The sequence below is a fragment of the Dasypus novemcinctus genome, chromosome 6, assembly GCF_030445035.2.
Source record: "Dasypus novemcinctus isolate mDasNov1 chromosome 6, mDasNov1.1.hap2, whole genome shotgun sequence".
NCBI classification, from domain to species: domain Eukaryota; kingdom Metazoa; phylum Chordata; class Mammalia; order Cingulata; family Dasypodidae; genus Dasypus; species Dasypus novemcinctus.
In genome coordinates this window covers 87,546,742-87,574,037 of record NC_080678.1, presented here as the reverse complement: position 1 = coordinate 87,574,037, position 27,296 = coordinate 87,546,742, and the positions used below count along the sequence as shown (strand labels likewise).

At 56.7% G+C, this 27,296-nt stretch overlaps 1 protein-coding gene across 1 annotated transcript in view; it reads left to right on the top strand.

Moving 5' to 3' along the window:
* The window catches only part of FRMPD2 (FERM and PDZ domain containing 2), a 120,934-nt gene that overhangs the window by 49,174 nt on the left and 44,464 nt on the right, over positions 1-27,296 (top strand). Inside the window, 11 exon segments of the mRNA XM_058299515.1 lie at positions 237-377; positions 2,037-2,191; positions 2,299-2,371; positions 12,637-12,721; positions 17,221-17,336; positions 17,339-17,383; positions 19,115-19,265; positions 19,585-19,679; positions 19,682-19,722; positions 26,155-26,227; positions 26,230-26,306. Coding sequence (XP_058155498.1) covers positions 237-377; positions 2,037-2,191; positions 2,299-2,371; positions 12,637-12,721; positions 17,221-17,336; positions 17,339-17,383; positions 19,115-19,265; positions 19,585-19,679; positions 19,682-19,722; positions 26,155-26,227; positions 26,230-26,306 — 1,052 coding nt within the window.

Here is a 27,296-nt window from a genome sequence, read left to right as displayed (position 1 = left end):
AGGAGCCCGGCTCTTGGGTGCCCTTGTCCATTCATTCATCTAGTCACTTACCCGTGCATCTGGGAGTTGATTTACGGACATGTGCTCCCACGCTGAGACCCAGCTGGCATGGCTAGCCCCCTGCCGGCCCCTCTTTGCTCCACTGCTGGGCCTTGCTGGGCTGAGCAGGCCGAGGCGCCGGATGGGGCAGCAGCTCGCCCGCGGGCCCAGGTGCGCTCTGTCCTGTGTCTCTGCAGGTGCTGGCCGCACCTCCGGGACGCTGCCCAGCGCCGTGCAGGCCCGGGGAGGACCCTGGCTGCGCAGCGGCTCACAGAAGACCTCGCCCGTGGTGAAAGTGCATTTCCGGCCGCGGCTCCTCCATCTGTCCTGGGTGCCAGGTCTCCTGGGAAGCGGGCAGAGCTGAGAACAAGGCTGGCGTCCACCGAGGTAGAGTCACCCTCGAAATACACGAAGCTGCAAAGGCAGGGAAGCCATGCAGGGTCTTAGAATTGCAAGGTGGGGAGTGCAGCGTCAGCGAGCACCCCAGACGGTGTCCCATCGGGGCATTTCCAGGCTGGGGTTTTTAAAGCAGACCAGGCAAGTCGTTTGTGGTTGGTGGGTATTTGGGGTGCTGCATTTGTCCTTCAGGTTAGGTAGCAGGCTGAGTTCTTTTTCTTACGGTTTGCCTTTTGTTGTTCAGATATCCCTGGGTGTTTTGTTTTTCTCCCCAAGAGGCACCAGGACCTCCCAGGTGGGAGGTGGGTGCTCAGCCACTTGAGCCCGTCCACTCCCTCGCTGGGGTGTTGAGGAGCCTGTGCCTGAGGCTTTGCAGACTCTGGTGGTTTGTGACACTTGAGACCTGCCTGAGAGTCACCTCCCGCCTGGCCTTCCGCCTCCACCTGAACTCTCTTAGCCCTAGAAACTGCGTTTCATTTTATTTCTAACAGTCTCCACGCTGGTCCAGGCAGGGGCTGCTCAGGGAGAAGGCTGGCTGCAGGCTGTCCGGCCTGTCCCCTCCCCTGGGCAGGCTGGTCAGCCCCCAGGACTGAAGGCGCTGCAGGTGACAAAGCTCACGCCATGGGAAAAGGGCAGGTTAACAAAGAAAGGGCCGATGCCCCTAAGCGAGCCCCCCAAGATGGGGCACTACACCAGGCCACCGGGGCTGAGGGGGCAGCACCCACAAAGGGATACACTTTGTTTGAGCGGGGGCCCCCTCCCCAGGCCTCAGACCTGGTGGGAGGAGCTGAGGCCGCAGCCCAGGGTGACAGCGAGGTCACCGGATCGCTGGGGCCAGCGGGGGCCCGCGGGAAGGACCCCAGGGCAGGGGCGATCACCGGGTGTGGGCCGGGGGGCTAGCATGGGGAGGCGGAAAGCTCTGGGGTGCAGGCGGGCACAGGTGGGGGTGCTGGTGCTGGCAGGAAGCCCGGAGCGCAGCGTCGAGGGCTGCGCGAGAAGGGGGTGACCTGGCCAGGGCGCGTGGCGGGGGTCGCAGGACCCCCGGGGGACCCCAGCCGCACCGCTGGCCCTTGGGAAACGGCAGGGGAGCCCCTGGCCCGGGCCGTGTCCCTCCAGCGCCCTCTGCTGGCGGGAAGGAGCACCGCACCCCCTGGGCGGCCAAGCAGGGAGTGACCATGACTGTGGAATGGACAGACATCCGGACACCCAGGCGTCCACTCAGAAGTGGCCAGGGAAGGCGCAGGTCCCGGGCCTGTAGGAGCCCCCCTCCCCTCTGGTGGGCAGCTACAGCATCCCCGGGAGAGCGCTGCCTGGTCTCAGGCCTGTGCCCACGGGTGTCTGGCTTGTGCCAATTTCCCGGTGGTCCTGACGTCCCTTTGTGCTTTACTTGGGCACCCCTGGCCGCCAAAGCCTCTGGGTGCAGGAGCTAGACGCTACTTCCCCCATAACCTGCGCCCACCTGTGTGCAGGCCTCAGGGCTGTTCCCTGGCCTTGCTCACAGTCCAGCCGAAACCCTGGTTCCGCGCGGGGCCCGCCGGCCAGTCCCCGGCTGCTCTCGGGGGGGCCGGCCTCCGCCCTCCTGGCCGTCCCCTTGGTTTCAGGTTCCTCGGGCTACATGGTCTGCCCTGGTCAGCCCTGCTCTCTGCGGCCGGAAGCCTGTCCTTCCAAGCCCACGTTTCCCACAGAGGCTGCTCCTTTCAAGGCCCCTGAACGGCTGCAGGGGTGCGACGAGGAGGAGGAGCCAGAGGCGGCTCAGGTAAGCGTGCAGGGCTCCGGCAAGACCTGTGCAGGGCTCGGAGCCCCGGCTCCCAGCGCCACCCTCGCTAGCCTGGTTCTGAATGGGTTAAAGACCGTTGTTCCCAGACTTCCTTTCCGGCAGCTTATGAGCTCCTGAACAAGCACCAGGCCATGTCCCCAAGCCCCAATTTCTACATCTGTGACCTGGGACTGATAACTGCCTAATCCATCAGGTTATTATAAATCTGCAAAAGGAAGTATGCCAAAGCTGGGTAAGTGGCCTGGCACTGGTACCATTGGCCAGATGTCGCAGAAATCCTAAAAGTGACCCCACAGGTCCTCGTCTAGCATTTACCCTAAGGTGCGAGCACAGGTTTACTCAGCAGCAGCAAGGTTTTATTTGCGTTGTTGGCATTATCATAATTGGAAACAAGCTAAAGGAGACGTGGAACGTAAACAGCTATTGAAACTAATGTAGAAGTTTATGTAATGACCTGAAAAGGCATTTAATATACACGGTGTGGATAAGCACACACACGCAGACTCTAAAAGCATGTACAGCAAGGTGTTTGCAGTGATTATTTCTGGACGGCAGCATCAGGGGTAATTTTGTTTTTCTCTCAATGGACATGTTTTGCTTCCAAATAGCAAGAAGTTCCAAAAGGCAATTTTTGGGTCTAATTTTAAAAAGAGGAAATTCCAAGGAAATCAAGAAGGCAGGCACACAGCACTGGGTGGGCTGCCCTGTGGGCGTTGAAGCAGGGCTTCTGTTTCTCCTTCCTCAGCATTTACAGGAAAAAGTGCAGATCTGAAAATTCTGCAACTCTCAGGACACGTCCTGGCCGGGGGCCGCTTTTCTTTGGGGCTCTGAGGAGCACAGTAGGCCCATGGGTCTCCAAGTGGGATCACGGCACCCTGTTGTGAGCTCAGAGTCCCCACCGCAGGGCCCTAGGAGGGTCCAGGGTGCACAGAGGCCCTGGCGCTGCTCGGGGCTGCTCCCACCCCTGCTCAGCCTCAACTTTCTGGAAATGAGGGTGCAAAAGGGAAACGTCCCTGCTGGGGTGTCACATCCATCGATGGGGTGGAGAGCTGATTTAGGGAAACAATTTTGGGCAAAGAAGAGGGCTAATTGGCCTATGTGACACTGAACACTTGCCCTGACCTAGAGATGCAAAAACAAAACCCACGTCCATGGAACTCACAGGACTGCTCAAAAGCCACAGATCTTTCCGTGGCATGTTTCATTCATTCACCGTCTTCCCTCCAAAGCCTGCAGAATTCTTTCCTGAAGAGAGAGATCTTGTGGGCACTGAGAAGCCCCACAAAAATAAAAAACAGACATTTGTGCCTCTGAGGTGACAAAGCAAAGTGGTGAACGTCCATATCATGTGAGTCTAAGTCCAGGCTTGAGGTCTGATTTGGGCAAGTCCCCTAACCTGCCGTTATTTTAATTTCCTCCTTTGCCAGGTTTAGGATAATGAAAATACCTACCTCACTGGTGGTTGTGAGGACTGAGTGAGTTTAATATGAGCAAAGGACGTAGAGTAAGACCTGGGGATTGTAAGTGCTCTGTGTGTAATACCGACAATTATTATTATTCTTAGTACCATATTCAGGTACTTTTAACTTTATCCTCATGAGCTTTTAGGTACCATACTCACTTTACAGAAGGGGAAAATGAGGCTCAGTTAGGTCACACAATGCTATTCCTATCACATCAAACTTCTTCCAGACAAAATGTGTTGCTTTTAAATCAGGTTGAACTGTAGCATGTCAGATACAAATGGTTCTGGTTATAAGAAATAGAAAGCCTAAAGAACAGTGGCTAAAATCACAGATATAGATTTTCTTTACTTAAGAAGTCCTGGGCTTGGTTATCAGCTCAGCATTGTCATCAAGGTTCCAGACTATTTCCATTCCACTCTACTTAGCTACTAGCTTTCTGTCTTTAGACTTGTTGCCTCATAGTCACAAAATGGCTGCATGGTTCCATGAATCACATCAGAGATTAAGTCAAGAACAATGGGAAAGTATGGAATCAGTCACATTCATTCCCTCAGACTATAAAGCAGAAGCTTTCTCAGAAGCCTCTCCCTCCCACAATAGACCTCCCTTACGTCTTTAGCCAAAACTGGGGCCATGGTCACTGCCAGGAAGCAAATTTCTGGCTTTCCGGCCTCTACTGGGGTAGGGTTTCTCTGAAGGTTTTCTCCTGGGCAGTGACCACACCTAGTGAACATACACAACCCTGCCCTCTTCTCGTAGGTTCTAGGCAGACATTGCCAATCAATCACAGAATGCCTTCCTGCTGAGTACACAAACAACCTCAGAATCCTGCTCAACATAGCACGCGAGGCATTTTGGGATTGGCAAGCAAGATGAGACTCGTTTGCCATCCCTGCTCAGAGGAAGTACCAGGCTAGAGGAATTTATAAAAATGAGCCCCTCCTAAGGTGAGGTGTTTGCCTTAAAAGGTTCTCAACAAATTTGGGAAAGTGTTCCCTGCAATATCGCCCCTGGATGATTTTTCACAGTCGTTCCTTAAAAGAGCATGAAGGGGCTTAAAGACAGAAGTGTTTCAGCTTTTTAGCTCTTTTTTTTCTGTATTTATTTTTATTTCTCCTCCCCCCTTGCAGCTTGCTTGCTGTCTACTCTCTGTGTCCAGTCATTGCACGCTCCTCTGTGTTCTTGCTTGTTTCCCTCTTTTTGTTGCGTCACCTTGCTGAGTTGGCTCTCTGTGGCCCCATGTGGTAGGTGGATGCCCAATACACTGGGCCAAGTCTGCTTCCCTTGTTATTGTCTTAAATGCATTAAAAGAGTGGCTACTAGTCAACCAAATCTGATTTTTTAAAAAAACTTAATGTTATTATTTGTTGTCCCTGAAACAAAGGTGCCCCTTGCTATTAGACTTCATCTCTTCCCTACTCTGCCCTAAACCTCTATTACCTCATTTTCTACATGAGGAAACAGAGAGGTTAAGTAATTTTGCCAAGGTCACACAGCTGGGGACTCGTGAAGCAGGTAGGCATGCTCCAGGTCACCTGATTCAAGAAGGCCTTGCCCGTGGCCTCTGCTCCTGTCTTCCACTGTACTGTTGCTTAGTTTCAGAGAAGGGCACAGAGACCCCCAAGCTCCTGGGAACCCTCTTCAAGTGCCTCTGGACACACTCACTGCAGCCCCTTTGCTAACAGGTAAGCGGCAAGGTGCATAGACTGCTGGAATCTTGGGGTAGGATACTGGTGTGGCCACCCCCACATCATGCTTTTTATGATCACTGATGGAAAGCCCTTTGCTTCAAAAAGCAGACCCCACTCCATTAGCAGACAAAGAGGCCACATTTAAGAAGATTCAAAGCCAAGATGATGAGAGGGACCCAAGGGCAACTGTGTGATCAGGGCATGTCTCCTTTGGGGAACCAAGGTCAGCCTTGATTATAGAACACTAACCTGCTTCAATATTGTCTTGGTTATCTATTGCCACATGATGCTGCGTAACAAGCAGCCACAAAGCACGTCTGTGATCTATTTAGCTCAGGGTTTTGAGGCTTGGTCATTGAGGCTGAGCTCAGCTGGAAGGTTCTTCTGCACTCTGCTGGGTGCCATCACGCAGTGGTAATCAACTGCAGCTCACCTAGAATGTTGTGCTTTTGGGGGTTGACTGGCTGTTATCTGGGGAGCCCTGACTCTTCTCCACATAGTCTCTGTCTGCCCCAGGCTAGTCTGGGATTGCTGTCATAGCGGCGGCAGAGGCCTGAGGGAGAGCAAAGTGCACAGATCCTCTTCTAGTTTAGGCTCAGAACGGGTCTGCTCCCACTTCCACCACATTCCATTGGCCACAGATTCAAGGGCTGGGGAAACAGATGCCTCCTCTTAATGAGGAGGGGGGTGTTGGGCATGGACCACCCCCCACAGAAGGCATGTTCAGGTCCTGTGGTGTGAAGGCATTTGTGAATGAGACTTTGAAGAGATCTGAAGCTAAGCTGTGCCCAAACTGAAGCAGGGGGGACTTTAATACAATATGGCTGAAGTTCTGAGAGGCAAAAGGAAATTGGACATGGAGAGAGAAGCCATGGGAGTAGCCAGAAGCTGGGAGTCAATGAAAGAAGGAAGAGAAAGGAGAACATGCTGCCATGTGCATTGCCATGTGACAGAGGAGCCCAGGAACCCCAATAATCCCCAGCCAGCCAGAAGGTACCGACCCTGGAGGAGAGCAAGTCTTCTGTCCTCTGAAACCATAAGCCAATACCTTCCTGTTGTTAAGCCAACCCATTGTACGGTTTTTGTTTTGGCTGTGGGAAACTAAAAGAGCAGCCATTTCACATTGCGGAGGGTATAGATCAGGGTGAAGAATTGTGGCCAATTGTGCAATTATCTAACATAGATGCTTCAGTCCAATCAGCACCTGCCTATGTCCATAGCTTCCTGGGCCTGGAGCCCCGGGCAGCGTGAAGCTTGAGGGATGTGTTTATTTATATATTGATTGGTTGAGAAGTGTGGCCCTGCTGTGTGCTCCCAGGGCTCAGCCAAGAACTTTGGCCATACTTGATATCAAATACACAGAGAGGGCTGCCTTAGTTTCCCCAGGCTGCTGTAACAAAAGTCACACACACCAGTTGACTTAAACACCAGGAATTTATTGTCTCATGGTTGTGGAGGCCAAAGGTACAAAATCGAGATGTTGGCGGGGCTCTGCCTCCTTGGAAGTGTGCGGTGTTCTGGTGCCAGCCTGACTCAGTCCGTGGCTCAGCCTCTGCCCCTGTCCCCTGGCCATCTCTGTCCCATCGCTCTCCTCCTACCAGTCCACCTTCCCTCCACCCTGTTGGATTAAGGCCCACCTGACTCGGTTGGCCCTCACCTTCCCTAACACCTTTAAAGATCCTATTTGCAAAAGGGTTCACAGCACAGGAGCAGGTTAGAACCCAAACATGACTTTGTGGGGGATGTGATTCCACCCGTAACAGGCTTTAGCTAGGTACTGTAGAGTTCACATCACCATGCTCTCCCCTGACATATAAAACTCTATTTTATTATTTTCCCAATGAAAATAGATTTTTTTCTTACTGGCCACATAACCAATAAAGGTTTTATAATGGATATGTGGGAGTACTGTATATTGTATATATGAATTACTGTGATCTAAGGCTCTTGTGAAGAGAAGCTCAATAATTAGGGAAAAAAGAAAAGAAAAAGATAGGATGTAGAATTTTTCCAAATCAATATGTATTCTATATCTAACCTTAAACTCATTGCTATATTCCATTTTACTATTAAGGGAACCTGACATTATATTGGGCTTCACTTTTCAGGAAGTTTTGGATCACAGAGTGGTTCAACAATGGCAGCAGAGGAATACTGGTATGGGATGTTATTAACAGGGGACATATGGTTGACAGGGAGTTAAACAGGGCATGTGCTCAGGGTGCATGGAAATGTTTGGATATACTCATAGTGGAAACAATTAAAAACAATAGCTGGGGGGTACTGGGTTCCTGGCCGGGGTGGGGGGGGATGCTCTGTCGTGGTCCCTAGGGGAGCAGCGGCAGTCCCCCAGGTGCAATGGCAAGGACCAGGAAGGAATGAGGGTCCAACAGTGACCCCCTGATACTAATGACTATGCTTATGAGCCTATACACCTGAAATAAGAACAAGGCCTAGAGCAGCACTGTGCCTAAGAGTTTCCTCTTGACAGCCTCCATGTTACTCAAATGTGGCAGTCTCAAAGCCAAACTCAGAATGTAAATGCAATGCCTTCCCCCCAGTGTGGGACATGACACCCAGGGATGAGCCTCCCTGGCACCAAGGGATCACTACCAAGTACCAGCTGATGACATAACTAGAAAATGACCTTGAATTAAAGGTTCAACGTGGACCAGCAGAATATCCCTGTCTACATATAACAACAGGTGTTAAAAATGCTGTTTGACCTAAAGTAAGGGGGAAATGGAAAGGACAAATGTGTTTATATGGCTATGAGTCTCTAAAAAAGAGTCTGGGGTTGTCAGAAGGATTGCCCTTATGCACACCTGAGCAGAGTCTCAGAGATAGATAAAGTAGATACAACCCCAGATATTGGTTCTTTTGAGGGCTGAAGAGACCCACAGGTTGTATGGTCAGGCAGATGGAGTTCACTGCCATGTCAGTTGGCCCTTCTTTGGAGCTGGTGTTTCTGCGTAATGGAGCTGGACTCAGATGTGATCTCTTTTCACAAGCCTTTCATGTTACTTTACTGGAATTGTAGTTGGTGCTGGGGTTTAAGATATATCTATGGGATTTGAATCTCTGGACTGACAATATGATAGCCAGGCCCTGAGCCTCAACAGACATCAGCTCCTACACTCTGATTTATTGGACTTACCCCACTCAGCTAACATGGAGTTGAAGAATGTCAACCACCACACCATGGAGCCTAGAGTGCCTACAACTGAAAGCAGGAGGATTGCATCCAGCATCCATGTGGAATCTAAGCCCCCTCTTGACATAGATGTGGAATGGACACAACCAAGCCAAGGTCCACAGGAAGGAGGAATACAGTAAGAATTAGAGTGGACTTAATGATATTCTATTCATGAACTATTGTGGTTAATAATTGAGAAAATGTGGCATTGGTGTGGAAAAAGTGGCCATGGTGGCTGCTGGGTGCGGGGAATAGGAGGAAGAGATGAGATGTGGAGGCATTTTTGGGACTTGGAGATGTCCTGAGTGGTGCTACAGGGAAAATTGTCAGACATTGTATGTCCTCCCATGGCCCACTGGATGGAACGTGGGAGAGTGTGGGCAATGGTGTGGACCACAGGCCATGGGGTGCAGCGATGCCCAGAGATGTACTCACCAGATGCAATGGATGTGACATGATGATGGGGGAGAGTGTTACTGTGGGGGGAGTGGTGGGGTGGGGGCGGTGGGGGTGAATGGGGACCTCATATTTTTTGAATGTAATATTTTTTAAAAAATGAATAAATAAAATAAAATTTAAAAAAAAAGAAAAAAATTTGAATGATATGTAAAATTAAAAGGAAGAAAGTAAAAATCCCTATCGCCCACCCCAGGGCTTGTTTGGGAGCTGCTGGCTCCCATGAGTAGAGAGCAGGGCTGTGGGTGGCGAGGAAGTAGACTCAGGTGGAAGCCAGGTTCATCCACCTCAAACCCTGCCCCCGCCACGTGGCTCCACCACCTTAACGTCTCTCGGCCTCAGTTCCTCGTCTGGAAAATGGAGATGGTCACGCGCTGCTGGGCTTGGGTTGATGGCAGGAAACGGTGGCTCTAACCCGCCCAGCCCAGGTCCTGCCGTGGCAGGCGTTGGCTCGGTGGAAGCTGCCACCTTGTTAGCGGCGTGCCCCCTTCTCTGACCACGGGCCAGTGCCCTCGCAGACAAAGTTCCCCAGAACCTTCCGGAGGGCTGGGGGCTCAGCTCCGGATCCGCGCTCTCTATGCCAGTGGGGGACTCCCAGCCACCAGCTCCTTCTCAGAGGGGTTTCCCACAAAGCAAGGACAAGGGGAGCCAACGGCAGCCCGAAGCAGACTCCCCACGGGGGCTGAGCAGCGAGCCATGGGGGGCCGGCGGAACTGGGGCCCGCCTCCCTGGAACGGTGCCCCCTTGGCCCGGGGCTGGAGGTGCTGGGCAGAGCTGTGCTCACGGTCGGAAGGGTCTGGACCCCTTTTTTTTTTTTTTTTTATTGACTTTGTAATAATATTACATTAAAAATATATATGTGAGGTCCCATTCAACCCCCCCCCCCCTCCCCCCCCAACAACACTCGTTCCCATCATCATGACACATCCATTGGATTTGGTAAGTACATCTTTGGGCACCTCTGCACCTCATAGACAATGGTTCACATCATGGCCCATACTCTCCTCCATTCCATCCAGTGGGCCCTGTGAGGATTTACAATGTCCGGTGATTACCTCTGAAGCACCATCCAGGGCAGCTCCATGTCCCAAAGACGCCTCCACCTCTCATCTCTTCCTGCCTTTCCCCATACCCATCTCCACCATGTCCACTTTTCCCAATCCAATGCCACCTCTTCTATGTGGACATTGGATTGGTTGTTGGACCCCTTTTTTGTTCGCTATGATTGGGCCGAGGAGCTTTGGTGTGGTGCTTACATCTTGGTTTCCCAGCTCCAGAGCGGCGGGGTCACCGACACATCACCCCCCTGGGCTGAGCTCAGCATTCACGATGATAACCTCGTTTGCCTCACAGAGCCGTCGCTCTGAGGATTAGCAGATCCCCTTGGGCCCTGAAGCCCTGATCATAACACAATAATTGTTGCCCTTGCCCAGGATACTGCACACAGACGCGCCGTACCCAAGGCCCTTGGTAGAGAGAAGGTCCAGGCGAGGGACAGACGGATTTTTCTCCTGTCCCGGATGTCAGGCAGTGCATCCCGGGCTCCCATGAATAGATCTGCGGATATTTCTTTCCTTTTTAAGGCTCAGACTGAGATGTACTCAACTGGCCTAAAATAAACCTGAATTCAGGTCAAGAGGTGTTTATGGCATAGCCCAAGCTCAGTGGGTGCTGAGGTGCCAGACACTGTGTGGGTTGTTGGTTGCAGATGACAGGGCTGCCCCGCAGGCCTGTGGGGCTGGGTGGGGGCCCAGGGCGGTGTGGGACAAGAGCCCTGAAAAGCAGGGCAGAAGGTACTAACCTGGGTATGTAAGGTCCACTAAGACCCTCGGGCTCCTTGCCCGAAGGGAGTGGATTTGCTCACGGACAAGGAGGGTTTTAGGGAGATGGATCTGGCTGCAGATGGAATTCAGGGAGAGGAAGGGGCTTTCGGATTTGGCAGAGATGCAGGAGCAAAGCTAGAGGACAGTGGGGGAGGAGAGGCTCTCCCTGCAGTTGGTAAATAGGGTCCATTTCAGAGGACGTGGGTGCAGTGGCACCAGGCCCCCCAGGCCAGGCTGGGGGACCCCGGCTCCCTGCAGGCCGGCGGGCTCTGCCGAGGGCCCAGCTTGCTGGGGGTGGGATGTCCTCCTGGGCTAGGGGGGCCTGCCGGTGGCCACCCTGGTGCCAGCGCCGCGGCCGCTCCCTCGAGACGTGACCTGCCCTTGGCTGAAGCCGGCCAACCCGGCAGTGCTGTGAGGGCAGCGGCGCCCCTGGGGTGGGGACAAGCCCCTCCCGGCAGGCTGTTCCCCGAGGGTCTCTGCAGGGGCTCCTCTCCGGGCTGCAGGATGCTTTGGGGACCCTGGAGAACACCGGATGCTCCGAGGAGGTGGTCGTCTGTCTGTCTGTCTCAGGGAACTGCTTACAGCCTTGCTCGAATTAGAGGCTGAGCCCCCCTCCCCCAGCCTCAGCACAGGCCCTCGTGCGGGTCCCACTCCCGCCCAGCCCCACCACGGCACCCCAGGGTGACGCCCGCCCAGGCCCGCGGGGGCTTGGGCAGAGGCGGCCGCCCAGGAGGCTTTGCTTCCCCACCGCCCCTTTGGCGACTTTCCCAGGCCCAAGCCAGACCCCGGCTAGAGCCGTGGCCGCCCGGCTCAGGGGTCTCCAGGGGGCTCCTGGCACTTGAGACTCCCCCCACCCCAGTTCTGTCCCTTCCTGGTCTGTGACTTGGCTTGTTTCTCAACCTCCTGGAGCCTCAGTTTACTCACCCGTAAGGCGGGTGGAGACTCTGCACACCGCAGGACGACGGAGCTCAGTAACGATGGAGATTAAGGGGCTCCCCTGGTCCCACGGAGGATGCCAGCAGGCCATGGCATCCCGTGCTCACCCCCGAGTCAGGGTCCAGAGCTAGGGAAGGCTTTCCGTCGTCGGATGAAAGGGAACCTCTCTAACCACGTGAAAACGAGGGCCTCACTGCTTAACCGGGGGCGGTGGGGCAGAGGAGCAGGGTCCCGTGCAGACGGCAGAGGAGCGCACGAAGGGCAGGGTCCACGCAGCCGCCTCCACGCCCCGGCCGGGGGCAGCGGGAAGGCCACCTGGGCCGCTCTTGCCCCGGGGGCCGCGCCGGCGCTGGCCATGACGGGCTGCTCTGAGGTTCCGGCTCCATGAGAGCTGGGGGGACATAGGAGGCACGTTAGGGTTCAGCTTGCCCACGTGGAACGAGCCCGAGCAGTTCCATCTTGGGCGTCCGCGCGTCGTTTAAGCTCCCGAATCAGCATCTAAAGGTGTTTATGTTTTTCAAGAAAACCCCTTTTATTGCCTACAAGATGTGTTGGTATAGATAATACATTTTATCATTTCACTGTGTATGAAAGACACTGTCGCTGTATGTGACTTATGAGACTTACAAAGGAAGGAACCCCTGTACCCCACTTAAGAACAAGAGGTTCGCCAGCCTTATAGCCCACCTGTAAGAGGTCCCAGGTGAGCAGCGTGTCCTGCCCACGCTGGAGGACGTGGCCGGGGGGAAGACAGGCGAGCCTGTGGGGGGGTGCAGGCCCTCGGCAGGGGCTCCAGCCCTGTGGCACCTGCCTCCCCTGCCTTCAGTGACTCTGAGGTGTCTCCCCAGCTCTCCAGGCCCAGAATCCGTCCTGCTGGCTGCAGAGGCCCCGGTGACCTTGCATCTGCCCAGCTCCGTTGTGGTAACTGGGATTTCGAGGGGGTGGGAGCTGCCAGGCTGGGTGGGCCCAGCTGGCCGGCTGAGCTCAGGGTGGGCTCTAGAAGGCGGCGGGCCAGGGGCTGCTCCTTGTGCCTGGCCCTGGGTGGGGGGCTTACTCTCTCCCCCCGACGCCCCCTGAGACGGCGCCAGGTCATGCCGCAGCTACTCGTTCCCGTCCCTCGGTGCTTCCCTTTGCCTTGGAAAGGAGCCCTCTGCAACTCCTGGCCAAGTCCAGGAAACACTCTTAAGGCTCTGCTGTGTGCCAGGCACTATTCTAGGCATGGGATCCGTGATGTGAGCAAACGCCCTCTTCCCTCTGCATTTAGCAGGGGACACAGAGGACAAACAGCTGCATTGCATGAGAGGACACCATTCCAGCCAAGAGGCAGGGGTGGAGCAGGGCTGGGGATGGCGGGGAGCCAGGAAGGCGGCTCCCTGGGGGTGCCCGGGGAGTGGAGACCAGGAAGGAGAGAGGGGGTGGGCCATGTGGGCTTCTGGGGGTGAGCAGCAGGCAGGGGAGCAGGGCGAGCCGGGGCCCATCCCTCCTCTGCCCCACGGCCCCGGCACCTGCACCTCAGAGCCGCCCTCCGAGAGTGCAGTGACTGCGGTCTGAGCCGCGACTTCCCAAGGACACGGCTGGGCCGTCTTCTGTCCTGTACCTCCTTGTCTAACCCCCCATGTGCAGCTGGTGCTTGTTCCACCTTCCTACCTCCCCGGTCCCCAGGGCTGGAAGTGCTCGCCTTGTCGGGCCGGCCACTTGGCCTCTGCAGCGTTTGGAGACAGCCACGGGAGACCCAAGCCTCTTCGCCCCTCTCCCAGCACCGCCTTTCCTCCCGGCCCAGCACTGTGCCCTCTGGCTCCTCCCGTGGTGGAGCCCACGCCTTCGGCGCAGTCCCGTCAGGTCCTCTGGCACCTCCCTTGGAGCGAGCCCTCTGCTGCTTCCACTCGCATCCTTTCTTCTAGCAAACTGGCCGTGTGGGCGGGAAGCCTGAGCGCCCGAGGCCCCGATTCCTGTGCGCTCATCACAGGGACTGATTTGTGGGGTGAACCCTGATAAGGCCTCCGCTGCATGCAGAACCTGGGCTGGGGTGTAAAGCGTGACATGGAGTGATGATTTTCTTATTCTAAGAAAGCAAGGATTACGTTACGCATGGCAGGCAAATCTTGATCCCAACGAGGCTGGCAGGCTCGGTAGGGCGTCAGGGGGCCTCTCTCTGGGGGTCCACAGCCTTCTCAGGACACTTCCTGACTGGGGCCCCCTGGGGGGAATGGCAGAGGCAGCATGCAGTCCTGTGCGGGTCCTCTGGCCACTCCCCCTGTCAGCCCCCATCCCTGTGCAGCCACCTCCGCCCCTCCCCCAGGCTGCCCCCCTGGTGTGGAAGGTCTACTGCAGGGACCCTTTCCTGGCATCTTGGGCTCATGTGGCCTGGGTGACCGCAGACTGCCCTATGCCTGGGGAGGATGGGGTGGTCTGCTGCGATTGGCGGGGGCCACCCCCTCCCTGCAGGGCTGCTGGCGCAGTGCTCAGCAGACCAAGATCGGGGGCTGCAGAGGTGGGTGCTGGTCTTGCTGCACCCAGAGGGAGCGTCCTAACCCGGCTGCAGCTCCAGGGGCCTGTTTACTGCTTGAACCCCACCTCTCTGAAGTTGACACAAAGGTGTGAGCCAAGTGCCCCCTCGGTAAGGGGTCCAGTGACAGACGGCGGTTTCCAGGTGCCCTCCCTGGGCATCTGGGGAAGGGGAGGCCTGGGCCTGGGCTGTCCCCGGGGGCTGGTCTGGCTTGGGCTGAAATGACCATTCTCGGCTGCGTTGGCCCCTCATTTCTTGTCCCAGGGTCCTCTTTCTGTACTGATGGACCCCAGCAAGCCCAAGGGGCCGCAGCCCCCTGTCTCCCTCTCTGAGTGGAGTCACTCCCCCTGCTTCTCTGGCTGCTTCTGTGGCATCAGCATTCCCAGAGCCCATCAAGCCACGTCGCGAGAAGGAAGGGCCTTTGCGAGCTTCCCATGGGTGCTGGAAGCAGAGCAGCTTCCCTCGGCCCTCCCAGGGCTGCTTGTGGGAGACCCTGGGAGATCTTCTGCCGGGCCGCTGGCCGCATCTGCAGGCCACTGCCCTGCCCAACAGCAGCCACTGTGGGTCCTGGGTACTGTTTGTCTGTGGTCTCTCTTGACCTGCTATGGTGGGTTTATTTGCTATTTATGTCGCACACCCCTGGGCACATGGCCAGGGTGAGGAGACCCTCCCAGGGACCTGGAGGCCACCTGCGACTTGGGCACTGGTGTCTCGGCTGGTTCCCCTCGCGCCCGCTGCTGGGGCCCTGCCCCGGTTGGGTATGGTAAAATCAGTCTCCCTCTCCCATGGGCCTGCTGTCTGGACTCGTGCCAGAGAGCCGACCCCAAAGGTCAGGGCATCGAGACGTGCTGGGACCTGGATTGGGCTGAGCGAGAGGCTTGGCCTGGCACAGGCCCCCACTGAAATTGCCACTGCCGTGCCCACCCCCGGGGACATGTGTGCCTGTCCCCAGCTCCTCCTGTGCCGGGCCCCTCGGGAGAGCAGGGAGGGCTCCTGTGGCATGCAAGCCTGTCCCCAGTGGGAGGTGACTGTGGTCACCTGGTGGGGTGGGGACGGGGAGGACAGGGGGCTGGGCCGCCAGGAGGGAGGACAGCAGAGAAGGCTTTCCTGGCAGGTAGGGAGGCAGTGGCAGGCAGGAGCCCGCGGGAGCCAAGCCTCCGAGCCCCACGGCTGCTCCACTGTCACATCGCTCATTGCTAACCAAGCACAGATCCAAAGACATGATCAAGAAGGACCTCGAGGTGACAGCTGCAGAGCCCTGACCTCCCAGTGGGTCCTCCTGGCATCTGCCCTGGTCAGCCGCCCGTCAGCTCCCAGCCCGGGAGCCTTGAAAATGCTTGTCCCTGGGCCTCGCCTGGTCAGTTGAACAGCTCTGGGGTGGGCCCCCAGCACCTGTAGTTCAAACAGGCCCCCCGTGACCCACGAGAGGCAGCGGGAACCACAGGAAGCAGCTGGAGCAGGTCCCGCGGGCTCTGCAGGTCTGCACTGGCCCCCGGAGCGCGGCAGCTGCTGCCGGCGTCAGGGGAGGCTGGGGGGCGGCGGGCGCGGTCGCCGTTCCAAGCCAGCATCCCTCCCTGACTGCCCTTGAACGAGGACTTCCCGTGAGGTCTGGGACAGACCCTGGGCTGCTGGGCCCCTGTCTTTAGAAGACTGTGCACACAGAGTGTTTTGGGAGGGTTGGGAGCTGAGCCCAGGGAGAGGGGCTTGGCCCCCCAGGCCTCAGACGAGGGCCCTGAGCCTGACCTTGATGACTCACGGGGAGAAGGGGACGGGCACAGTGTGTGCAACGACAGAGGCAGCAGGGGCCCGTGTGGCTGCAGAACGGGGGGGGGGCTTGAGCAACACCCACAGTGGCCGGGGGGCGGGAGACGCGCCCGGGAACAGCGGAGGTGCTGATAGCCAGGTGATCTGAAGAGGCAGAGGGGGCCTCTGGCAAGGCCTTTGGGTGGGGCTCTGCCCTCTGATTTCTGCATTCCAAGTAATCCTCGCCCCCTTAGCTCCAGCCTTCTCCCTCCAGTGGATCTCCACCCAAGCTCTCTCTGCTCTCCAGAATTCATCAGCCCGGGCTCTGCGGGGGCCTGGGCTCTGCACATCAGGCTGACCAACAACCTGGGGGTGGTGTGGGCCCTGGACAGGGCCAGGGGCAGCGCTCAGGATGCCTTGCTGGCCGCAGAGCGCGCTGCTTTCCCTGTGCAGCCACGGGCAGGCCCCTCACCATCTCGGAGCCTCCTTCCTCTTCTGCTGAATGAGGATAGTCAATATATGTACTCTTTTGTTTCAATAAAAAGAATTATTTATTTTTAAAGAAGCTTTAGATTACATGAAAGTTTACATCGAAAATATAGGGGATTCCCATATCCCCCTCTACCCCCAGTTTCCCCCATTAACAACATCCTTCGTTAGTGTGGTACATTGTGACCGTTGATGAACCTGTATTGAAGCATCGCTACTAACCAGGGACTATAGCTTACATTATGGTACTGGGCAATGTCGTAGGTTTTGATAAAATGTATAAAGACCTCGTTCTGTCATGGCAATGTCATTCAGAACAATTCCAATGTCCCCCAAATCCCCCATTTTATACCTATTCTCCCCCTCTCCTCCCCTCAACCTCTGGTGGCCACTGCCTTCATATCAATGACACAAGTTCTATTGCTAGAGTACTAATAAGTCTATTCCAGCCCATAGTTGCGTTCCCCCCATGATGGCTCGTTCCTCAGTGTTGAGGACCTGGGGATGGTGATGCCCCTCCTGTTTCCGGTTGAGAGGGGCTTAGATCCCGTGGGGCAGTACGCACATCCCTTAGGTCACTTGTCTGTTAAACATGCGGTGCTCACGACGTGCTTTAGCACCGTCGCTCGCACACGGTCAAGGCGCAGCATCTTGGCTGTTGTTACACCTGATACTATTACTGTCCTTTTCAGACCGACAAAGGAACCCCTGCCTGGCGCTCGAGACCCTCCACGTGGCGCTCCTGAATGGGTGGCGTTTAGAGGTGACGTGTGACGTCGGGTCCGCGGTGGGCGCCGTCTTCCACGTCGTCACGTCCTTCCCGACCTTGGAGAGCTCACCTACTTTGGCCTGGCCTATGTGAAAAGTGGGCATCAGCTGAGCAGCTGCACCCGGCCCAGTTCCCTCGGGTGCCGGGTGCTGAGCTCTGGGCCTTCCGACCGCCTTAAGCTGGGACACCCCTCTCGGCGCACTTGGAAACGAGTTGGCACGGGAAGGCATCCAGGGCACCTTGGGCAGGTGGTTCTAAGGAAACACCGGTGTGGGACGTTGTGGGTCTGGGGGCTGGCTGGCTCTGGCTGCTCAGCCTCCGTGGTTTGAGTTAGACGAGCAATGTTAAAAACGTGTCCGTCGAGACCTGCTGGACTGACAGGCTCCGGTTCCAATCCCCAGCCCATCCCCAGCTGAGTTGACTCCGTCTTAAGGATCCGCGGGGCAAGGGTGTCTCCACCTGCTTCCCATCCCTGCCCTTCACTTGAGGGGCTTGATGTCCATCACCCCAAATGCCCCTTTAACCTCAATGTGCGGTGACGGGGAAGAGACTGGGTGGGGGCAGGCAGACCTGCGGCTTAGACCCTGGCTCCCCCAGCCCACCTTGCACACGTCCCATCACCGTGCCTCGTCCCCCTCCCCAGCCAAGGTCGTAATGGGAAGCTCACAGGCTTATGATCAGTGTGCCACGGGGTGGCTAAGGAGGGGGGTGGACCGTGCCGTTATGTCCCCATGGTCTTCACCAGCATCTCCAAGAGACCCCCCACCCCCAGATCAACATAACAACCATAATGTGTTCCATGAGCTCAACTGACGTTCGCTCCATCTTTGTAGGGTGAGAATCCTATCATCTTGAGGCAACGTGTTCTTATTGCCCTGTATCACGCAATCTCATGAGAACAGTGTCCTTGCTCCGTGGATACTGCCTTGAGGCTTGCCCCTACCTGCCTCTCCTTGCCAGGGGGCCTCCCCGAGCCCCTCCCGGGGGCATCGTCCAGAGCTGCTTAGCTAGGGGGCCTCCGGGAACCCCACTCAACAGGGCCCATGCCTGTGGGTTTATATAAACCAGTGTGTGTGGGGTTTGCCAGCCACACTCTTCTGGGAGCTCCCTGTCTTGGGGAGGCTTGGCCCTTACGGAAGGGCGAGACTTGGGCACCGAGTGATGCCTGCTGGTGGCACTCTAGACGCTCTTCACCCCCACGAGACATGTGCCTTTAGGAGAAGAGGCTGGTTACACGTTTTAAAGCTCTGCCTTCCAAAACTCGGGATCACGCCTCTCCCAGGTGGCCTGTGGAGAAGGCAGTCGCTTCTAGGGAGAGCGGTGGGTGGGCCACCAAGCAGGGCCCGGGAGACCTGCGGTGCCCCAGGGCGGGTGGGGAAGGGGCCGAGGCTGGCTGGAGGATTCAGAGAGCAGAGAGCTGGCACTGATCTGCGAGGCTCGAGGGGAAACTGGCAGGTGCCTTCTGGGCCATCCACCAGCAAGTTGCCAAGATGGAAATTCAGGGCTGAGCAGGTGTGACACCATTTACAGGCCCGGCTGGGAGACCTGGCCATTCCAGCTGACACAGAAAGCGCGCGTGGCAGGAGCTTAAAAAATACATCTCTCCTTTTCTCTCTGAAGATGGTAGCTGGGAGGCAGATAGGAAGTGGAGCCCAGTGCTGAGCTTCTCTTTTGGGACCCCCTCCTCTGGATCCCACCCCACAAAAGTTGGGGTGGTGCCAGGGGCCCAGAGGACTTGCTTCCTGTGCTGCCCCCACCCTGGGCCCTGGGCTCAGGGGCTTCCCGCCTGCTTTGCCCTCCAAACACTCACTATTTCCATTTTCACAGACAACGAGTTCTTTTTCCTGGACAAAGAAACTAGGTTGTGCAAAATAGCCCCTGAGGGCTGGAGGGAGCAACAGCAGAAGAAAACGCCCGCGGTGAACTTCGCGCTCTTTCTGAGGATAAAGGTCTCCGTCAGCCCCCTGGGGCTGCTCCAGTGAGTGCTGCCAACTTGCGTTTGTTTCCTAAAGGGCCTGTCCAGGCCCAAATGGGTCCAGGGACAGACGCTGCCCCTTTAGCCCCCAGGGCTTCAGTTTCCTCATCTGTGAGGTGGAATACTAACCCCAGTCTCGCTTTAAGAATGAGAGGTAATGGAGATGAAAGCCCTTGGTGAACCGTGAGCAACAAGTTCTTGTCCTTGATCTCTGTCAATCGATTCTATCCCTGAAGAGCAGGGGAAAGCCAGCCCTCTGGCCTCAGCACTCTCCCTTTCCCACAGCACCCCAGCAGGCTTTATTCCTGCGTTTCCTTCCCAGACACAGCCTGACAAGACACCAGTTTTACCTGCAGCTTCGGAAAGACATCCTGGAGGAGACGCTGTACTGCCACTGTGAGACCCTGCTGCAGCTGGGGCCCTCGCCCTGCAAGGCGAGCCGGGCAGTTATCCTCAGGAGGTAGGGGCACAAAGCAAGGATTTGGGGGTGAGGTCACTGGAGAAGCAGTTTTGGAATGGGGGAAACTGTTAGTCATGTGGAAGCTCTGCCTTTGAGAAATGTTGGCATCTACCACTGAGATTGGTTAAACTGTATCCATCCACCCACCTGCCCATCCACCCACTTACCATCAATCCATCCATCCCTTCACTCATGCTTCCATCCACCACCATCCATCCACCCACCCACCCACAATTCACCCATCCACCACACATTCATTGAGCGCCTTTTGCTAAGCTTTGGGAGATATAAAGATGAACAAGTCAAGGTTATATATTGTAATGTAGTTCTAGTCTAATAGGTCCCTCATAAAAATAATAATCGCCATTTATTTATTTATTTTTTAAAAAAGATTTATTTATTTATTTAATTTCCCCCCCTCCCCTGGTTGTCTGTTCTCGGTGTCTATTTGCTGCGTCTTGTTTCTTTGTCCGCTTCTGTTGTCGTCAGCGGCACGGGAAGTGTGGGCGGCGCCATTCCTGGGCAGGCTGCTCTTTCTTTTCACGCTGGGCGGCTCTCCTCATGGGGGCACTCCTTGCGCGTGGGGCTCCCCCACGCGGGGGACACCCCTGCGTGGCACGGCACTCCTTGCGCGCATCAGCACTGCGCATGGCCAGCTCCACACGGGTCAAGGAGGCCTGGGGTTTGAACCGCAGACCTCCCATATGGTAGACGGACGCCCTAACCACTGGGCCAAAGTCCGTTTCCCAATCGCCATTTATTGATTCCTGTCGCCACCATCACCACATCATCACCATCAATATTAAGAGTCAACCTTTATTGAGAGATCACTGTGTAACAGCCATTGACCTAAGCCTTTTTCCTGTATTAATTCATTTACCCCCCACTGCAACATCACAAAGTTGATGTTATTACTCATCTTTTCTACAGGAATGATCTGAGGCTCATATGGCTAGGAATTGGGGAAGTCTAAATATGAGCCCAGCTCTGTCCGACTCCATGGCTGGTGCTGAATCTTCTGGGCTGCAAGTCTTGCAAATGATAGTGTTAATCTTGTGGGTTGAGCCCTTGCTGCTTCGGCAGAACCACATCTAAGTTTCATTTGACTTAATTTGACTATTGTGGTCTTGTATTAATGATCCTCAGAAAGTTAACTGAGGCTCCTGGATATTTAATGTGCAGATGCTTGAAAGCTGTGAGGGATGTTGATAAGGTACTGCTGAAAATGGGGTGTGAAGCAGGAGAGAGAGACTGACCTGGTGAGCTGATACAGAGAGCAGAGCAGCTTTGCTCTTAGATACTTGAAGCCCCCTGCCCATGTTCAAGATAAGACTTGGCAATAGACCTCAATAGGAATTGAGCAGCTTGACCCAGTAGTGTGAAATGCTACCCAAAAGTGGAGTCCATTTCTGGTTGCATCACTAGGAGCAGAGAGGGAAAAGCAAGGGGGAAGAAGGTCCTAGCTACTGCACTGGGCTTTACCTTGGAGGACACTAAACTGTGCCATGGGACAATAGCTGGGTGTTACTGGGAGTGTTTAACTTGGAAGAGAGAGGCTCTAGAGAGGGCATTAGAGCTTTGTGAAGGCAGGAATCCATAGCCCAAAGGAAAGAGAAAAGCAAAGGTTTATACTTCATTTAGGTCCTTATACTTCAGAAGGTCCTTTGCATCCTTGAGATCCTCTAAACCAGCACATCCTCGGCTTGATGCCTTCTCAATCATGTCTACCTGTCCATTTCCCTGTTACCAGTCCTTCAAGGCAAGCCCCAACCCACAACTTTCCCGGCCTCCCCATAAGTGGAAAGAAACCCTTCCTCCCCCTTCAGAGCCCTTTTGGTGGTCTCTGTCTCCCCCAGCTCACACACCATGCCCCTTCTCTTCACGTTGTCTGGGTTTACACCCAGGACTTACTTCATCTTTCAGATGTGAGCTTCAGAGAAACAGTTCACTCCTCCCCCCACAGCCCTTGGCCAGTATACATTAGTGCTCACTGGTTTACAAGAGATGGACAATCAAACTGAGATGGGCTGGAATTACATGTGTGGTTTATTGGCTTGCCAACCTGAAGGGCCCAGGGTCTGGGCATGGCTGGATGCAGGAGTAAAGGGTGTCTGCAGGACTTGGGCTCTGGGTAGAGGTATCCTCAGCCAGGTTCACCTTTAGCAGCTCCTGGATTTCATCCTCCAGGTTCCAGCCCAGCACAAAAGGATGTTCCTTCCCCACCCCTGTAACCCCATGGAGATCCCGACATTCTGTCCCCTGGTCTTGGTAGGGTCATCTGCTCACCCTAGACTAATTGCTATGCAGGGAGGTAGTTGGGTTTGAGACATGAGCCCACTCTAGGAGCCAAGATTGAGCTCACTGTCCCAAAGCGCATGGAGGGAGAATGAGGAAGGACTGTTCCCAAGGGAAAAGGGGAGCCCACTTGCAGAAGGAAGGGAATGGGGACTGCATGGCCAAACATACGTGGCTGTCACCACTGAGCACTCGGTGGTGCGCTGTGCTCCAGCCTTGGTGGACAAGGGAGCCCTGTTTGGCTGAAGCTTTGAGTCATTTCCTGGGCTGCTGGGGTCGCCTGGGCCTGGCCTCGAGGCTGAGAAGAAGCAGCAGCTGGTGCCGTGCCAACGCCTTCTTGGTCCTTGCAGAGTGCATGGCGTGGAGCTCCGTCACAGCTTGCAAGCTTCTTCCCAGTAATTGGGTAAAAGAGCAAGGGCAAGGGCGAGGGTTACAATGGTCCTTTTAGTGCACTGGCTTTCAGATATTTTTGATCTATGATTAAAAAAAATAATAATGGCCACTACAATTCAACATATATGTAAGTATAACAAATATCAATATGACCCATATTCTATTTCCTATTTGATTGTATTTAACTTTTAAAAGGCTGAGTCTGAGCCCCTAGAGTGATGTTATCACTCACTAATGGGTTATGGACTGCAATTTTAGAAACACCTTTTAGACTTTACCAGTAGAGTCTGGCTTTGCTCCTGGGACATCTTCCGAAGTTGCCGTGTTCTGGAGCCTTCCAGGCTCCTCATCCTTTCATGCTGCTGCGTTTTTTTTCGTAGCACTGATCACCACCTGGCGTTATACTTCCCTTATTGTCTTGTGATTGTCCTTCTCTCCCATCAGCATGGACCCTCCCTGAGGGTACGGGTGCTGTCTGTCTTGTTCTGCCGTTTGCCTGGCGCCAACTGTGCCCGAAGCTTGGGCAGTTTGCTCAGGAGCTGTTGTTCTAGAAGCAGATGAAGTACTGGGCTCCTGGAGGGGATGACACGGTGGGTGAAAGTCACCCATCAGGAACGTCACAGCCGTGCTTGTGGGAACCGGAGCTGGAGTCCCAGGTCCCTCCCACCCAGGCTGACACCCTGGCGTCCGTTGTCACCCCAGCCCGCAGGGACAGTGACTTGTCTTCCCAGCTCCCTCGTGCCCTTGTGCTGCAACATTCAGGGCCTTGGGAGGACAAGGGCGTGCACATTTTGAGGGTGCTCTAAGTCAGGGGCCCGCAGCTCCTCAGCTCGCATCCCAGCTGCAGCCTCCAGCCCTGTCCTTGTGTGTGGCCGAGGCGGACAGGGCAGGGTGTGTCCCAGGGCAGCGCTAGCAAAGCCTTAGCAGGCTGCCTGGGGCAGCGCAGAGCGCCTCCGTTTCCGGGACAGATGGGAGTGGATTAAATCCTGCTCTTATGGTTAGAAGCTATGTGACTTTGGGCACGGCTTTCTCTGGGTCTCAGCCTTTTCATCTGTAAAATGGAAATAAAGGGTGAAGGGTGGTGGTGCAAGTACAGTGCCCAGCACCTGGGAAGGCTCAGGGAGTAAACCCCTGCACCAGGAGCACTCGCTCAGGGTGTAAGCTCCCCCACATACCCCAAAGCACTGGCTCAGGGTGTAAGCCCCCCCACACACCCTGAAGCGTGGCTCGGGCTGCTGGCTGCCCACACCCCGGCGCCTGCACCCAGCAGCAGTGCCGGGGAACAGGGCTGCTCTATTAGAAAATGGCCCAGCAGCTAAGCCCCTGCCTGTGTATTCCCACACGTGGTGACAGACCTGTGGCCCTGACTCCAGTGCTCAGAGTCTGGCGGCACCGTGGGCGGAGGCCGTGGAGACGTCTGGGGAGGCGGAGCTGGCCCTGGACACAGGCCGTGTTCCTTCCTGAGGGCCGGTGACCCGGGGCCGGGGCCGCCGGTTCCCTGCTGACCACCCCCTGCCTCTGCGCTCAGCCCCGTCTGTCCTCGCTTCCCCCTTGGGCTCCGCGCCCAGATCCTGCCAGGCCTCCACCTCTCCCCTGCCCGGAAGCCAGGGCCTCCCCGAGATGTGCCCTGCTGGCCCCGTGGTCTCGCTGCAGACCCCCTTTGGGGTCGTCATCCTCTCAGTCCTGACTGGTAGACGCCTGCTGCATGCTTGGCCTCTTCTCACCTCTACACCAGCCCCGGCAGCCGCTGCTATTTCCACGGCAGCCAGGAAACTCGACGTTCTGTGAGGTCAAGGGAGCTGGAAAGTCTGGGGTCGCGTCCCGGTCTCCCGACCAGCTCCGGGCCTGGCCAGGGGTGGCGGCTCTGCTGGGTGCTACAGAGGGCCTCCAGGGTGCTCCCGAGGTGGCCCCTCCCCTGAGCTGCTCAGGGCGTGGGAGGCTGGTGGCCAGTGGCTCAGGAGTGGCAGGGGCCGCAGGGGCCAGGGCTAAGGTGGCCGCAGGGGCCGCGGGGGCCAGGGCTGAGGGGGCCGCGGGGGCCACAGGGGCCAGGGCTGAGGGGGCTTCTGAGGCTGGGCGCGCCTCCCCTCAGTTCCGGGTCTAGTACACCCTCCCAGGGGGCTTCCAGCTGGTTTCATAAGCGGTTCTGATGCCTGGAAAGGAAAGCAATTTGAAAGCTAATGTAGTGAGAGATGGGGAGCCTCCAAAGAATTCTAAGCAGTGAGTGTCGTGATTACATTTGCATTTTAAAGAGGGAAACAAAGACAATTTAGTATAAAAATAAATCTCTTTAATCACATCCTCCTGGCAGAGCAACTTGGCTCTCTCTGCGTACTCGCCCGGCCGCCGGCCACGTGCGGGCACGTGTGTCCAGTCGTCAGCACCGCCACCTTCGCTTTGCATCCTGCTTTCTCACGCAGTGTGCTCTGTGTCCCCGAGGCCTTCCTAGTCACCGCCGGGAGAGGCTGTGCGACATCCCACGCGGGTGGGTGGGCTTTGCCCGCTCTCCGTTCCCTTACTGTTGGGTGTTGGCCCCGCTAAGCACCCTGGAAGGGACACCGGTTGTTATGCTATTGGAGTTGCCCGTCGTCTGTCTCGGGTATGTGACATAGAAATAAATATTCTATGCTTGGAGCTTTTCCAGTTCTACCTGTAATTCTTCTCTAGGATATATGGCTGGCAGTGAGATGCTGGGTCAAGGGGCCTGAAGGCAGGGCAATTTCTTTCGCTCTGAGCTGAGCTCAGACCCCGCAAGGCCGTCCAGCTGGGGATTCTCAGGCCGCAGGCACCGGGGGCCACGCCAGGAGCCTGCGAATGTAGGGTACACGGGCTGTGCCCCCGATCCCCTCTCCTGGCCCACCCCTTCCTGAGAAGGCTCGCAGTGGCCTCTCCTGTGGGAGATCGCCCTCAGCCCCTGGGAATTGTCCTGGCAAGGCCAGGCTGGGAGGCCGCCTGAGGCCACGGTTGGCTGATTTAGGACACAAGGGCAGGTGGACTCTGGAGTGGCCAGCGCAGAGCTCCCCTCAGCCGCAGCCGCCTCGAGGGGCGGCTTTTCCCTCAGCGCCTCGATCCTGGGAGCGCAGGCGGGGAAGCTGGGAACCCTCAGGGCCCTCTGTAGACACCTTTCGACCTGAGAGTCAGTGCCCCGGGAAGCTGCCCCTCCGGCCGCTTCTCGGGCGCTCCGGCCTCGGGTTCCCTAGAGGACAGGCTTGGGGGTGAAGGCCGCGGGGACAGGGGCCAGGTGCTTCTGTCTTCCAGGGGCGGCTGTGGGACACCTTCTCGTGGACAGAAGGGACTGTGTCCAAGGCCCCAAAGAGGAGCCAAGGACGGGGGTGTGTGTGCAAAGAGAAAAAAAAGGCCTTGGGCCTGGGTTACTCCTGTGCCACTCGGGAGGCAGTGTGGCCGGCAGCAGGGAACGTGGGAGGGCTCCGGTGGGCAGGCTTTGTTTCCGTCACTTGCCGCGGTCACCGCCGTCAGCTTGTGGGGCGACTTCCCAGATCTGCGCTTGCTCATCTGGCGTTGGCCGTAAAGCAGTGCCTTCCTCGTGGGTGGGTGAGGATCCCAGAGGCTCACGTGTTCTGAGGACCCCCCATAGACCCAGGGGCCGGAAGGGGGCTCCTTCCTGTCGTGTGCTAGAAGAGACCCCCAGGTGGGTCCCCCCTCCAAGGGGCCTCCCTCCTACGGCCCTGGAGGGGCCCCCACCTTCTGCTCTGGTCCTGCCCTCTCCCTGCATCTCATGTGCAGCAGGCAGAGAGGAAGGCGTCCTTCCGAGTGGAAGGTTACCTCCCCGCCAGCCTGATCCGGGGAACGATGGGGCTCCAGAGCGAGTGGACGTCTCAGAAATGCGCCGTGGCGCTCGGGCTCTCAGCGGGGCAGAGGCCGAGCTGGAGTTCCTGCAGGTAAGGCCGTGGGCGCCCTTTGGCCTGTGGGGGGTGCAGTGCGGCTGCCCCCACCCAGCGCCTTCTAGGGGGGTTTCGGACCCGCAAGGAGGGGTGAGCGAGGTTGCTCCGTCCCACCGGGGGTCAGGGAGAAGCTTCTGGAAGCAGGTGGCAGGGGAGATGACCCCAGGAGATGGGTGGGGTTTGGGGGATGGGAGTGCATGCTGGAGGGACTTTGTTCGCCTGAGAGAAGCGGCCCCAGCCATTTTCCTGCGGTGGGGAGCCACGTTTCTCAGAGATGATGCGCAGGGCAGCTACGGCACAGGACTGGGCTGGGAACCCCAAGTCTGCGGCTTCAGCACAGCAAACCCGCGGGGTCGGTGGCTCTGGGCCCCTCTCTGCCCACCCTCCTAGGAAGGGCAGCGGCTCTCTGGCCCCAAGCGTGTGGCTTCGCTCACTGCACGTCTTGCAGCCACTGGGCCGGGGTGGTGGGAGCAGGGACTAAAAACAGTCCCAAGTGCCCTGGAGAGGACAGACGTGTACCCAGAAGCATGCAACAGTGCATAATAAGTGCTCTAACAATAGCCACAATCACCCTGGTTAGTACTGCGTGCAGGGCTGGGGGAGCGGGGGAGAGGGGCAGTGGAGTCAGAGCTGGGCGGCGACCCGGAGGGAACTCTGTATTCCCCGCAGCCGGGAACTGGCTGGGACTGGCTTCAAAGCGAGGTGCAGGGTGTATGCATTTCTCGGCGCACGGCGGTAGAAACACTGCGTGACGCAGCAGACCCGTGGGCAGCTCCTAGCAGGGGCCGGCCGGCCATCACGTCATTCAAGAACACCGACAGACACAGCTGCCTGCTCCCACCTCGGTGTGCTCCCCCGAGAGAGCTCCGCGTTCCCTCGAAGAGCGGCCTTCCAGAACCATCTGAGCCCATCAGACCTCCGGGAGGCTGCTGCAAGGCGGCTGCTGCCCCCAGACCCTGGCTTTGTGTCACCAGCTCACTGTGTGTG